This window comes from Chiloscyllium plagiosum, chromosome 16 (genome assembly GCF_004010195.1).
Source record: "Chiloscyllium plagiosum isolate BGI_BamShark_2017 chromosome 16, ASM401019v2, whole genome shotgun sequence".
Classification (NCBI taxonomy): Eukaryota; Metazoa; Chordata; class Chondrichthyes; order Orectolobiformes; family Hemiscylliidae; genus Chiloscyllium; species Chiloscyllium plagiosum.
In genome coordinates this window covers 9,737,207-9,753,032 of record NC_057725.1, presented here as the reverse complement: position 1 = coordinate 9,753,032, position 15,826 = coordinate 9,737,207, and the positions used below count along the sequence as shown (strand labels likewise).

The window sequence follows — 15,826 nt, the reverse complement described above, 5'->3', positions numbered from 1 at the left end:
CGCGAAGGAAATTCGGCAAGTCCACAAGGACTCTTACCTATATTTATCGACGCACCACAGAAAGCATCCTATCGAGATGCATCACAATTTGGTATGGCAAATGCTCTGCCAAAGACCACAAGAAATTGCAGGAATTGTGAAAGCAGCCAAGCCAGCCTTCCTTCCATTGACCCTATATACTGTTGTGTAAAAAACAGCCAGCATATTCAAAGACCCGTCCCACTCTGGTTATACAGAACAACCTCAATAATCTGAACATTTCATTCAGATAACGGATTGTTCAGACAACTGATCTGGGTTCCTAGGGCAGCAGCAACAACAGAAACAGGGTTCCCATGGCGGCTACAATACCAGGAACAGGGATCCCTGTGGAGATGGAGACAATAGCAGGAAGAGGGATCCCCATGGGGGTGGAGGCAATAGCAGGAAGAGGGATCCCCGTGGGGGCGGCTACAATACCAGGAACAGGGATCCCCGTGGGGGTGGGGACAATATCAGGAACAGGATCCCCGTGGGGGTGGGGACAATATCAGGAACAGGATCCCCGTGGGGGTGGGGATAATAACAAGAACAGGATCCCCGTGGGGGTGGAGGCAATAGCAGGAACAGGATCCCCGTGAGGGTGGAGACAATAGCAGGAACAGGGATCCCCGTGGGGGTGGGGACAATAGCAGGAATGGGATCCCCGTGGGGGTGGGGACAATAGCAGTAACAGGATCCCCGTGGGGGTGGGGACAATAGCAGTAACAGGGATCCCGTGGGGGTGGGGACAATAGCAGGAAGAGGGATCCCCATGAGGGTGGAGGCAATAGCAGGAACAGGATCCCCGTGGGGTGGGGACAATAGTAGGAACAGGGATCCCCGTGGGGGTGGAGGCAATAGCAGGAACAGGATCCCCGTGGGGGTGGGGACAATGTCAAGAACAGGGATCCCGTGGGGGTGGAGGCAATAGCAGGAACAGGGATCCCTGTGCTCCCGCCACCTGCCTCGACTGCCTGCTCTTGCTGTCCTTTTATTTAAATTTATTAACATTTTTACGGGACCTTGAGCTCTTGTTTGGATAATCTGAAATTCGGATAATTGATGTTCTGTATTCTCTTCCATCCTGTTCCATCGGGCAGAAGGTGTGAACGTTTAAATACACATATGAACAGATTCAAAAACAACATCTTCCCTGCCGTAATCAAGCTTTTGAATGGACGTTTCTAATGTTAGGTTGATCTCTCTCTCTCTGCACCTTCTGTGGCTGTAACACTGTATATTGCAACCTCTGAAAAAAAGAACAGGAAGTGATATCATCCACCGTAACAGACCAAGACACACAAGTAGAAAGTGGGACAGAATACCAGAGCTTCATCGGAGGCTCACTGATGATGTTACATGGCATGGTGACAAAATGTCTGAGAACAAATTTACCAGCTCAGCGAACACTCTCACAACCTGATCCATAAACCTGAGCTACAAATCTTCTCCAAAAATTACAAACTCTATTCTGCACTCTGTTCTGCTCTTCTGATGCACTTTGTATGGTACGACCTACCTGTAGAGCACGCAAAACCACATTTTCCACTGCTCCGCAGTACGTGTGGTAACAATTAATCAAAATCAAACTCAAAAACAACAGATTCAAGAACAGCTTCTTCCCTGTTGTTATCAGACTTATGAACAGACCTCTCATATATTAGAGTTGATCTTTCTCCACACCTTCTCTAACTGCTACACTACATCCTGTCCTATTAGCCTGATGTACTTATGTAAGGCACGATTTGTCTGGTTACCGTGCAAGACAATACTTATCACTGTATCTCGGTATATGACAATAATAAATTAAATCAATGTGTGATAGGGGATTTGTAAATGCAAATTCTCCCTTTCACCCTACCAGGAAATCCAATCTAACCTAAATTCTTAAGGGACGGGTTTGTGAATTACAGGAATTTCATGCTGAGAAATTTGCCAAAATCATTTCTATTCCATTGTAGATCTACTCTTTCTTACAGCATTGCTGGGTGAATTATAGATGAACTGAGTTTGGGCAGGTCGCCGATAAGACTAACCAAACTAAAGAATCTATGTCACACAAACATAACAGTGTAAAATCTCTGACATGGTTAAGGTGTACAGAACACACCCACCTCACCATTCTGGAAGATATATTTGTCCTCTGTGCAATGTAAATGAATACTTTCTCATGGATGAATAGAGAAATGGCTAATCAGGTCTATCCGGTTCTGACACTCAGTGTAAGAGGTACGAGACCACACCTACTCTTTTAATTCAATCATCACATCCATTTCACCACCACACAGTTTCACTCACCTGAGCAACACAGGACACTGTCAACTTGGATACACAAACCATTCCAGCATTTCTTAAACATAATCTGAAGTACATCACATCAAGTAAGTATTCCCTTATTATTATTAGACTGCTGCATGGATTTGAAGTAGAGTTTTATCTTTGTTGAGTGATGTGGAACAGTCCCCTGCCAACACCTGCTTAATGAATGTTCAGTGCTCAGTTCTACAGTTAAATGATTTAAGTATTGAAAGCATACAGCAGCTGTTTGGAGCAATGGGTCAACATTCCTGACTCTAAACAACACTGCAGGTTGTGTAAATTAAGTGTAGTTCTTTGATTTCTGGCTGCAGAGACTGCTGCTGCCTGTCAAGTCAATGTTTTCATGACAAGCTAACACTTCCATATCTATAACTATTTGCCATAAGAACTAGCACAAGGTCGGCTTGGGGGAGCTGGTGGGCGGGTGGGGCAGGGGTTGGTGCATAAATACTCCAGCCTTGCTCCTGAAGCTCTCAGTGTCAGTGAAGATTATGAACGCCAGGGCCTGATCCCAGACCTCTGCCAATCCTACTTTTGAGACGCTTCTTACAGGAGTGCTGAACTAATTTGCAGCACTGCTTAAATCGTACATTATAACTAGCAACTTTTTCTTGTGTTTACACTGAACACAAACCAACTCATCTTTGTGTTTGGGATTTTCTATTTACCACCCCCCACCCAACTCCATCTAAATAGATAACTGTGGAAACCTGTTATATGGGTAACTGATGATAGCAGATGTGATTTACAGCAGAAAAAATGTCTCTTTACCATCAGCTGACAGCTGACAGCTATTCCTTCACAATCTGTAATACTAAATCACCTCTTTCCACTAAATTATAACATTGGGCAGCACGGTGGCTAAGTGGTTAGCACTGCAGCCTCACAGTGCCAGGGACTTGGGTTCAATTCCAGCCTCGGGCGACTGTCTGTGTGGAGTTTGCATGTTCTCCCAGTGTCTGTGTGGATTTCCCTCCAGGTGCTCCAGTTTCCTCCCACAGTCCAAAGATGTGCAGGTCAGGTGAATTGGCCATGTTAAATTGCCCATAGTGTTAGGTGCATTAGTCAGAGGGAAATGGGTCTGGGTGGGTTACTCTTTGGAGGGTCGGTGTAGACTTGTTGGGCCGTAGGGCCTGTTTCCGCACTGTAGGGAATCTAATCATGTACCTGTTTGCATGAAAATAATATTTTACATTAGTGCAATAAGAGGCACTTACTCAAGGAGACTGTGAATGTAACTGTATTTGTATCTGATTTATGTTTGATGCAGATACTAGCATAGAGTAAAAGATACAAGGCTTTGGAAATAAGTTAGAGTCGATCTTTTTGAGATGTATCTCTGTTAAGTTGCTGCAAACTTTTAAGACAATGTCTTAAAATCATAGATTCTTGAGGGAAAATTTATCTCATTACACCTCTCCTGATTTTTGATAATTCTGCCAAGTTCAGGAAGGTATCTTAAAAACCTGCTTTGCAGACAGAAAATGAAAACACACAAGAGAATCAAACTGTACACATTAGGATGTCATTGCACGAGTAACTCATAACAAACCATTAGAATAGAAAACAAAGAACAGCGGATGCTGGGAATCTGAAACAAACCACACAAATTGCTCAGCAGGTCTGGCAGTCTCAGTGCTAAGAAAGCAGAGTTAATATTTCACATCCAGTGACCATGCTGAGTGTCAGCAGCAATTGCTGTCTGATTTACAGCTGGTTTTCAGAGTTATAAAGGGGCGGAACGTCTATGATATCAGAAAATCCTTTCGTTGTGGCTGGAACTGTACGGCATACAGTGAAAAGTCCTGCAAGTTAAGATACTCTGTTGTTTTAACATGCTTGCCAATGAACATAATGACTTGGGTATTTAGTGCTACCTTTGCATCCATATATATATCTGCAATTAGCAGAATGGCGTTGGTGTTTTGCTGTTCACATGAGTCCAGGTCTCTGCGGCAACATGATCTTGTGCACACATTTTGTGTGGAGCTGCGGATGGTGAAGTTAGAGGGACCAATCTATCCATTTCACATGATAGCATAGTATCGCTCTCCACATTCTGCTTTCTATTGGGGTGTATTGGGCAGATCTGCAAGTCAACACTGAACTTCTTTCATGGATGGACCATCCTTGGTCATCAAGTCCTGAAATAAACTCCAAACCTAAGGTTTCTAATTCAGAGAGCAGGAACACTAGCCACTGCACCACAAAACCCTGTATGAACAAAGTTCCATGCACAAATTCACAGGTAGAGTGGAATAGCTAAGAATTGGTTGAGATTCAGTGAGAGTAATTGAACTGTTTTAAGAATACTCTTGAAAATGGAATGAAACTTTGCAAAACTGAAAGTTTTTTTTTGAAGAAAGCAAAATATTGGGCCTAAAACGATTTGAGGGTATTTTTCAGTTGATGATAAATCAGACAGGAGGCTGACTTCTGCAGTCAGAAGTGAACTAAAGCTAGATAAGGCGCTAGATAAATTCTCAACAAGTTGAGTACAATGAGGAAAGTGGACAGGAAGTGAATGGGTACCATTCAGGGTAAAGGTAACAGTTATAGAGTCATAGAGATGTACAACATGGAAACAGACCCTTCGGTCCAACCCGTCCATGCCGACCAGATATCCCAACCCAATCTAGTCCCACCTGCCAGCACCCGGCCCATATCCTTCCAAACCCTTCCTATTCATATACCCATCCAGATGCCTCTTAAATGTTGCAATTGTACCAGCCTTCACCACATCCTCCGGCAGCTCATTCCATGGAACTTAGTGTAGGATTACGTTATAAGCAGCCAGGTTGTGGATACATCTGGAGTTTATTTAAGATGGAGTTCAAGAGGACTGAATACAGCAATACAAAAAGAATGATGACATGTTTTCAGTTGTGGTGGAATAAAGGCAGAGGTGGTGACTGTCAAAACTTTGGAGGTGCAAGTCATTGGTCTCAGCTGCTGGATAAAGTTTCAAACTCAGTTATGGATTGAGCTAAATGCCAAGAGTGCTACCACTGGAACTCAACCTCAACAAGATGATGAAATCAGAAATTGGGTTGTTAAGATTGTGGTTGGAGGTAAGCAACCCAACTTTAGATTATTTCCAATGAGAAAAGACAAAGACAAAAACAAACAAAGAACTGTGGACACTGAAAATCAGAAACAAAATGTAAAGTTGTTGGAAAACTCAGCAGGTCTGGCAACCTCTGTGGAGAGAAAGTAGAATTAATGTTTCGGGTCCAGTGACCCTTCTACAGAAGATCATGAAACAAAGACCACGATTCCTTTACAACGTGACATTGAATACCTAACCTGAACAGAAATATTGCAGAAAGGAGGTCAATAATGATGAGGTACCATGAGTATACACAAAGGAACTATCTCTATGGTAATCAAAAAATCATAGACTTATCACAGCACAAAGGGAAGTTATTTGAGCCACGCAACCAGTGCCACCAGACTGCGAGAGTGAGTTTGGCTTGTTCCACTCTTCAGCTTTCCTTGTAGCCCTGAATTTTTTCTTCTCCAATTACTCATCAAATTCCCTCCTGAAAGTCACGAGCTAATCCACCTCCACCCAGCTCCCAGGCTGTGCATTCCAGATCACAGTGACTGCATCAAAAACATTTTCTTCATTCCATCTGTGGTTCTTTTGACAATCACTTTAAAATTTCTGTCCTTTGGTTCATGACTGTTCTGCCGAACAGCAAGACTGTCTTTCTCTTTAACTTGACTCCTCGTGAAGTTGATCACCTTGATAAAATTCCCTCTCCACTCTTGTCTATAAGGTGGTAGTGAGCTGCTTTCTTGAACCACTGCAGTCTATGTGCTGTAGTTGGACCCACATGGACATTAGCGAGGGAGTTGCAGAAGTTTAAACCGGTGAAACTGAAGATATAGAGATACATTTCCAAGTCAGGATGGTGAGAGGGTTGGAGAGGAACTTGCAGGTGGTGGGTTCCCATGTATCTGCTGCCTTTGTCTTTTGAGATGGAAGTGGTCATGAGCTTGGAAGGGATCTTCGGTGTATTTCTGCAGTGTATCTTGGAGATAGTACACATTGCTTGTGAGCATCGGTGATGGAGCAAGTAGATGATTATGGATCTCGTGCCAATCAAAGGGGCTGCCTTGCCCTTTATGTTGTGAAACTTCTTGAGTGTTGTTGGAATTGTACCCATCGAGGCAAGTGGGAAGTGTTCCATCACACTCCCGACTTGTGCCTTGCAGAGGGTGGACATGCTTTGGGCAGTTAGGAAGTGAGTTGCTCACTATATTATTCCTTACTTCTAAGCCTGCACTTGCAAGCACTGTGTTTATGTGGCAGGTACAGCTGAGTTTCTGGTCAATGGTAACCACCAGATTGTTAATAATAGGGGATTCAGTGATGGTACGTCTTTAAATGTCAAAGGGTGGTGATGGTTAGATTATCTCTTATTGGAGATGGTTATTGCCTGGCATTTGTGTGGCATGAACGCCACTTGGTACTTGTCAGCTCCAGCCTAGCTATTGTCCAAATCTTGTTACTTTGAACATAAAGACTACTTCAGTACCTGGGGAGTGGTGAATGGTGCTGAACATCAGCGAATATCCCCACTTCTGACCTTATGATAGACAGAAGATTATTGATGAAGATGATCAGGCTTTTTCATTCTATGCTCACAATTGAAGTTACTCTTCTCTGGAGCCTGGATCAGGAATCTTTTCTACGAACATTCTAAAATTTTCATATTTTCCTCAAAGCTCAGTTCCCAGAACTGAAAACAATATTCAAGATAATGTGTAACCTCAGGACAGTGTCAAAGCCCCATCAGCTGTCCTATTGATCACCTTCTCTCTATCACAAGGTCAGAAGTGGGAATGTTTGCAGATGATTGCACAATATTCAGCACCATTCATGACTCCTCAGATCCTCAGGAATCCTACGCCCTCACGTAGCATAGTCTGGACAACATCCAGGTTTGGACTGATAGGTGGGAGGTAAGAATAGCATCATGGCAGAAAGATTTGCATCATGGAAGTGCCAGAGAATAACTATTTACAACAAACAATAATCTAACCTTCTCCTCTTGATTATTACTATTTTATAAAGCTAAATCCTCCAGCATCAAACTCCTGGGGGTTACCATTCAGGGAAACTAAACTAGACTGCCCCACAACTACTGTGGTTGCAAAAGAAGCTCAGAGGCCAGGAATTATGTGGCAAGTAACTCACCTCCTGTCTCTGTACTACCTATCCACCTGCAAGGCAGAAGAAGACAGAATGTGGTGGAATGCTCTCCACTTGTCTGGATAGGTGCAGCTCCAACTACACTTAAGAAGCATAAAACCATCCACGACAAAGAAGCCTGCTTGGTTGGTCCCCCATCCACCACCGTCTGCATTCACTCCCTTTGTGAATGACACACCGTGGCAACAGTGTATAAAAGGTGCACTGCACCATTCCTGACTCCTCAGATACTGAGGAATCCTATGCCCATACGGAGCATACTCTGGACAACATTCAGGTTTGGACACACCTTGGCAACAGCGTATACAAGGTGCACTGCAGCAACTCCCCCAGCTCTTCTGACTGCACTTTCTAAACCCACAACCAATACCATCCCGAAGGGCAAGGCCAGCAGATACTGGAAAATCACCATGTGTAGGTTTCTCTCCAATCCACACACTGTGGTGGCTTTGAACCATATCACTACACCTGTGGTGTCACAGAATCAAGATACTCAAAACCCCAGCTAACACCACCATGGTTATCCCGACAATTCAAGGACTGCACCAGTTCAAGAAAGTAACTCACTATCACCTTCTCAGGGGCAATTAGCTCAGGTGATAAACTCTGTCTTGGCTAACAATCCTATCATCACATGAACAATTTTTTAAAGCAATGTTTTATTCAGGTTAAATGTAATACAATTAGTTCAATGTTCTATGTCTGTATTTATAAAGGTAATAATCCTATGCACTTTTTGAACTAGTTTTTCCACCTCTTCTGCCCATCTTTGTTCATGGAGATCAGGGGGTATCATGGAGGCTGCACCCCATTTAGAAACCTGTTGCTGCGTTTACACTGACTCTCCTCATTCTTCCTAAATGTATCAGTCTGTTTTTCACATTCCTTTGCGTTTTCAACTTCACATGGAAAAGCAACAATGGTACAAAAGGCAGTAGTAAGTCCAGTGACACATCAAAAACAAATAAGTGCCCACAAGCAAAGAAAGGAAGAGAAAGAGAACTTTAATTTAACCTTTATGTATTCTCGCAAGGATCTAACTCCACTGACGTACTGTGATAAAAATGAGAGGATGCACCCTCACCTGATGAAGAGGCAATGCTCTGACAGCTTGTGATTCCAAATAAACCTGTTGGATTATTACCTGGAGTCATGTGATTCCTGATCTTTTCCTTGCGATGCCTCAGCTCTAAGCTTCGGAATGCCCTTCCTAAAATCCTCTCTGCGTTTCTCTCTTCTAAAATGCTCTTTAAAGCCTAACCCTTTGATGAAAGCTTTGGTCATCATCTCTAATATCTCCTTAAACATCTCAGTATCTAATGGTGTTAGATAATGCTCCTATGAGTATGTCATATGCTTGGGTATGTCGTATCAAGTCACAGGGGCTAGCTCAATGTAAACTGTTGCTGTTAGTGAAGTGTAATTGAATCCAAGTAAGGTAGATTCATGAAGTGGGTAGACATCAACACTAAAATAATAGTGTAACTGGACCCTCTTGCAATATAATTTTCAAGGTGGTAAAAACAATGACTGCAGATGCTGGAAACCAGAGTCTAGATTAGAGTGATGGTGGAAAAACACAGCAGTTCAGGCAGCATCCAAGGAGCAGTAAAATCAACGTTTCGGGCAAAAGCCCTTCATCAATATAATTTTCAACAAGCTGCAATTATCATAACCTGAAATGTTTCCAATTCCATACACCACCCTGTGACTTGGACTCAGGCATAAAAAAACCTCACTGTTTTTGGGCAGTAAACATTACCCAATCAGGACAAAAATCACTGGAGCCCAGGTTCAGTTACCAATCTCTGCACTGCATGCACACAATTACTGATTATTTCACTTGGTCTTATATTTAACAAATCTTATCCAAGAGATAAGCACACATTGCTGACACAAGACGCATGAGAGCTTTACTGAAGTGTTGCAATCAATGAGTAACGCAGGACTGGTTACACGGCTGGTAATTATCTGCTGAAAACATGCACAGCCTACGTAAAGAATCTAGGTGTGTGATTTCGATGACATCCGAAATAAAGGCCCTGACTTTTCACATAAATTAAGCAAAAGGACTGTCTGAAACCTATTTGTAGTACAATAGGAAAATATCCATAAGTAGGTCATGTTGGTTACTGTTGGTTTACAATCATAAGTTCAACATTTTTTGGCATCTGTTACTTTCTCTTTGTAAAATCGTTGCAACATTTTGTTCAATGGCTGATCCCTTCCACATAGGTGAAACTGACCACTAATATGGTCCTAAACAAAGAACTGTCTGTGAATACTTGGTAGGTTTCAACATGTTTAGAGATGTTATCACACATCTCTGAAGGAGGTGGACATGAACCCAGGCCTGCTAACTCGGAGCTAGGGACACTACCATTGTGACACAAGAACTATCTGCATCAAAGGCATTAGGTTGCATTAACCCCTTGATCGCCATGCCAGCTTTTAAGATCTGGAGTTATATACCCAGTTGTTAAATTTTGAGCCATTATTAGAACACTAATTAACCTAAAAGTTAAAACAAAATGAAGCTGTTCATTTTCATGGATACAGTGATTTTGACTTTGTTTTCCTTCCTTGAAGGGTTGATAATAAGGGGACATACATTTAAAGTAAAGGGCAGGAGATTTCAAGAAGAGTTGAGGAAAATGTTCCCCCGGACCCTCCCCTATCCCCGGAGAATGGAGGGGATTTGCAATGCATTGGTTGGGAAAATAGTAGAGGTTGGAAATATCACTACCTTCAAAAGTATGTGGATGAGTATTTAAAATATCATATGATTCAAGGCTATGGGCTCAGTGCTGGCATATGGGATTAGTGTAGATCGGTTCGATACAGACTCAATGGGCTGAAGGACCTCTCCTGAGCTGTATGACTCTATAACTAAAATAAACCAAACTTGTTTTAAGACAGAAATCTCCCAATGTCCTACTTCATTGCAAAATGAGTGAAGTTCCTATTTGATAAATCATCTGTAACAGTTGCTGATATTACAACATGAGGATGCAGTTTAAAATAATTAAAGAAGCAATTACTTGTTCAATTATAATGCTTAAAGAAAATTCTGTGGGCAGTTAGGATGTATGATTATAATTTGTAAATTCCTTAAAAAGAGAGCAGTAGTTATAGAGGAAGTAATGAGATCATAAGCTGGAGGAGCATAATTAGACAATTAGGTTTCTCTTGAAGTGGACATGGCGTAACTGACTTAATCTTGAGGCTGTGGAAGGGAACTAGGTGCTGTCTTATCTTAGAAACTTTACAAATGAAGCCAGCCACCAACACCACCAAATTCCCCACCCTCCTCCCAGCTCCAAAGTGGGATCATAAAGGGAGCAGGTTTAGAAAGCAATGATTTGGAGGTGTTGGGCTGTTGGACTGGGGTGGACAAAGTTGAAAATCACACAACAGCAGGTTTATTTGGAAGTACCTGATGAAGGAGCGTCGCTCCGAAAACTAATGCTTCCAAATAAACCTGTCGGACTATAACCCGGTGTTGTGTGATTTTCAATTTCAGGTTTGGAAAGCACACTGCACTAACATTTGTGGAAGGAAGGTGTTAAACCTGAAAAGGTTTAGAAAAGATTGGCAAGGATGTTCCCGGGGTTGGAGGTTTCGAGCTATAGGGAGAGGCTGAATAAGCTGGGGCTATTTTCCCTGGAGTGTCAGAATCTGAGGGCTAACATTATAGAGGTTTCTAAAATCATGATAGGGAGAACAGCCATAGGCTTTTTTCCTGGGTAGGGGAGTTCGGAACTAGAGGGTATAGGTTTAAAATGAGGGGGAAATATTTAAAAGGGACCTAAGAGGATATTTTTCACACAAAGGGTGTTGCACGTATGGTATGAGCTGCTAGAGGAAGTACTGGATGCTTGTTCCAGTACAACATTTAAAAGGCACCTGGATGTGAATATGAATCAGAAAAGATTTAGAGAGATATGGGCCAATCACTGGCAAATGGGACGAGATTTATTTACGATATCTGGTCGGTGTGAATGAGTTGGACTGAAAGGTTTGTTTCCATGCTGTACATCTCTATGACTCGACACTGACAAGTTTCAAACAAATACACAGAACACAGGCTGGTTCTGAAAATCTGTGATAAGAATAGAAAATATTAAAATTGCATCAATTATCAGTCAGCACCTGGGATCAGTGTAAAGCAGATTAACGTGTTTTGGATGCACATTTTGCAACAACAGCATTTTGCACACACCCATAACATGAGAACTTATCTTTGCTCTTTATGGATATTGATAACTTTGTTGTGGAATGCCAGCTTGATCTATCTTTATTTCCTTTTTGTAACTTTACTGAATACTGTCTGCCTGCCTGTCGTTTATCACCCCAGTATTTCTCTGATGGATCAAACCCCATGATTTAAAGCTAACTTTAAAAAATAACTTCCTCATGTTACGACAAGCAGATGGATACTGTAATAAAGTTAAAAGAAAACAATGAAGGTAAAAAAACAAAATGTACAAGTCTGCCTTAAGGCAGAATGTAGACAGAAAGCTAAAGGAACGTTGGCCCTTGTTTCAAGGGATTTTGAGCGTAACAGTAGGAAATTCTTACTGCAAATGTACACGGTGCTGGAGAGACCACATCCGGATGAACACGGTGCTGGAGAGACCACATCCGGATGTACAGGGTACTGGAGAGACCACATCCGGATGTACACGGTACTGGAGAGACCACATCCGGATGTACACGGTGCTGGAGAGACCACATCCGGATGTACACGGTGCTGGAGAGACAACATCCGGATGTACAGGGAGCTGGAGAGACCACATCCGGATGTACAGGGTGCTGGAGAGACCACATCCGGATGTACACGGTGCTGGAGAGACCACATCAGGATGTACACGGTGCTGGAGAGACCACATCTGGAGTATGGAGAGCTGTTTTAGTCCCCTTACTTAAGGAAAGATATAATTACATTGTAGGCCGTTCACAGAAGGTTCACTTAGATGACCCCTCCACATGGCAGGACTATCTTACCAGCAAAAGCCAAACAGGTAGTACTCTACTGACTGGCATTTAGATTAATAAGAGGTCATCTCAATGGAACACACCGGATTCTTAAGGGGTTTGACATATCAATGGTGCTTCCATTCATGGGAGAGTCTAGGACCAGAGGACACAGTCTCAGAATAAAGGGATGTTGGTTTAAGACAGAGATGAGGAGGGCATTCTTCTATCAGAGGGTTGAAAAACTTTGGAACTCCTTGCCACAGAGAGTTTTGGGGGCAGTGTCATCCATATTTAAGGGCTGAGATAGAGAGATTCTTGATCAGCCGGGGAATTGACAATTATGGAGAAAGAGCAGGAAAGTGGACGTGAGGAATGTTGGATCAGCAGTGATTCTATTGAATGGCAGCGCAGGCACAAGGCACTGGTAGGCCTAATCATGTTCCTATTTCTTTTGATCTTATGGATAGGTTTCAGTAAGGAAGGCATTAAAGGCAGTCAGGACTAGGCGGGAATGTGGATTCGTGGTCACAATCAGTTCAGCCATAACTTGAAGGATTTGAAGGACTCTTACCCCAGGTCATTGCACATTTGCTTGTATGTTAGGACTGTGTACATTACAGAGAGCTGCAGCTTTCTCAAACTTGAATAGTTGTTACCCCCTACATTAGAGCAATAAGTCTGAAATAGAGCTGTTTCTTCCTGCATGCCACTTTGCCAGGAAGAATTCTGCTGGGTGACATCCTTACATGCTAACAGTCTGCAAAGGCTAAATATATTTAGTGCCAGCAGTGGGGCAAGAGGGCCAAGGAGAGGGGTAGCTGTGCAGTAAGGAAAATAGATCTTCGACTTGACGTATGATTGGTGTCAAGGGAGCACAGGAAAACATAACTGGCTAAGTATTGAGATAAAACTACATAATTCAACAAAATGTAGAACATCTCTATCTAAGGTTTGTTTTTTCTCGTAATGTTTAGCTTCAGAAGTCACATTGACCAGCTCCCCATTGTGCGATATTTTGTGTGTGTTGAAGCCACATCGTTAGCACCCATCAGTGGACCCTGAGCTTTCCAGCTCATCAGCTGCTTTGGAACCGTATCAGCTCAACTAGACATTGATTACACAGACAGAGGGGTACATCAAGACTTGAGTGGGAGCTCGAGCATGTAGCAGCCTTCACTCTCGGGAGGAGGGGAAGGACAATGAGATTAACTTCCTTTCTGCATTGGAAATGGGCAGTTACAATTCCCATCTAATCTCAAACTTGTTCATAGTAATATGCAATGGGTTTCGAGTTCCATTAAATGAATATCCAATTTCAACTTGTTTTGCCATTCTATTCTACTCTATTTTAGAAGAAACTTGCTATGTTTTGTCGAAATAAGCTGTTCTTGTGCAAAAATACACAGTAATGCTCCAAAAGGACACTGTTATGATACACTCTTAACTATGCTCAAATTTTCTTTTAGGTTTCTGGTTCAAAGACATTTATTGGAATATCGAAGACAATGGCATCACTTCGAACATTTTTAATGGTCACTTGCCTAATATCCAATCTGTGGGATGTTGGAACACCCTCAACACCATCGATTTCACCTGCAAACAATGAAACCTCATCAACGTCGGTCACTCTCACCTCAGCAGGGAAGATGACATCATCAGTAGATCCTTCATCTACCTTTCCAACAACTATGAGTACGACAATGCTCATCATGGCCAATACCAACACATCTTCTGTAGCATTAACAGGCAGCAGCCCACTAACATCCACTTCACATATGAGCAGTTTATCCACTCCCAGTAGCACTGGAACACCAGTCAATTCTTCTGTGGGAGCTGCTAATGTCTCAACTGCATCAACTATACCTGTAGAGAGCACAAGTAACCCAAATGTGACACTGTCTATGACAAGTCGCTTCAGCACAATTAACAGCACGACTGAGTTAATGTCTACCACATTCCAAAACACCAGTGATGTTAATGTGACGGTAAATTTGAACATGACCACTGCAGCAACCACAGTCCAGTCTAATGATACAGCTACCACAGAATATACGACTACAGGGAACAAAACGGCTGCAACTTCTACATCAACGATATCTAGCAACACTTCAACAACTGCTCCAGGGAATGAGACAAACAGTACTTCAACCACATTAGCTTCACTTCCCACCACTTTTCATCAGAGTACCACAAGAAGTCCAGCTGATGTAACAACTACCATTAGTTCCATCATTACTACAACTGTTGCCACATCGACTGAGAAAGGTAAAGATTTAAATTTAAATACTAAGGTAGATCTTACACACTTCTGCCCCAAATGCTGCATGAATCCACGATCCTGAAACATATTAACCCAATGAACGATCAGAGGACTAGAACCCCTGATGCTGTAGCTTTGCCACTAGAAAAGATGGGGACAGGTCTATGGTGGAGTCAGGCAGTAGGAGCTTGATTGAAAATTGAGGTGCCTCTGGACAAGTCTGTAAAGCTAAGAATTTAGGGACCCAGGGTAGTTGACCCTCTGGAATGGAGGGAAACCTTTCTAGATAACAGGTGGGAGTCACAGGGATGTGTTTTGATGGCCATAGCTCTGCCTTTGAGCCATGGAGCCTTGGTCTCCAGTTGCTGCATGGGCTGTCACCAAGAGGTATATTGACTCTCCTGATCTATCTCTAACCAATTACATCCTTTCTTCAATAATCCTTTTTTTCAGTAAGATATAGCCACCAGTTAGAAATCTCTTTGGGCACTCACTCCTTTGAATTACATACACAGAGACTCTAGTTAGTTCATTCACATAGGCTAGGCCACTTCTATATGTTTTTTGTCAGTATGTGCAACAAACCAGAATTGATCAGGGACCTCGAAGTGAAGGAGCCATTGGGAAGTAGTGACCATAATACAATAAGCTTCAATCTGCAATTTGAGAGGGAGAGGGTACAATCGGAAGTGACAATATTTCTGTTGAATAAAGGGATGAGGGAGGAGCTGGCCAAAGTTCAATAGTGCAATACCTTAACAGGGATGACAGTGGAGGAACAATGGCAGATATTTCTGTGTATAATGCAGAAGATGCAGGATCAGTGCATTCCAAAAAGGAAGAAAGATCCTAGGAAGAGGCATGGGTGGCCGTGGCTGACGAGGGAAGTTAAGAAACATATAAAGTTAAAAGAAAAAAAGTATAACATAGCAAAGATAAGTGGGAAAACGGAGGACTGGGAAGCTTTTAAAGAACAACAGAGGATTACTAAGAAGGAAATACGCAGAGAAAAAATGAGGTACGAA

At 42.5% G+C, this 15,826-nt stretch overlaps 2 protein-coding genes across 2 annotated transcripts in view; one reads left to right on the top strand and one right to left on the bottom strand.

Moving 5' to 3' along the window:
* ano3 (anoctamin 3) overlaps positions 1-15,826 on the bottom strand; it is a 559,677-nt gene that overhangs the window by 94,113 nt on the left and 449,738 nt on the right. The gene's annotated exons all lie outside the window — the stretch shown is intronic.
* The window catches only part of LOC122557639 (putative GPI-anchored protein pfl2), a 20,958-nt gene continuing 7,417 nt past the window's right edge, over positions 2,286-15,826 (top strand). The window contains exons 1-2 of the mRNA XM_043705428.1: positions 2,286-2,402; positions 14,008-14,806. Coding sequence (XP_043561363.1) covers positions 14,047-14,806 — 760 coding nt within the window. The 5' untranslated portion in view covers positions 2,286-2,402; positions 14,008-14,046. The remainder of the gene's footprint in view (positions 2,403-14,007; positions 14,807-15,826) is intronic.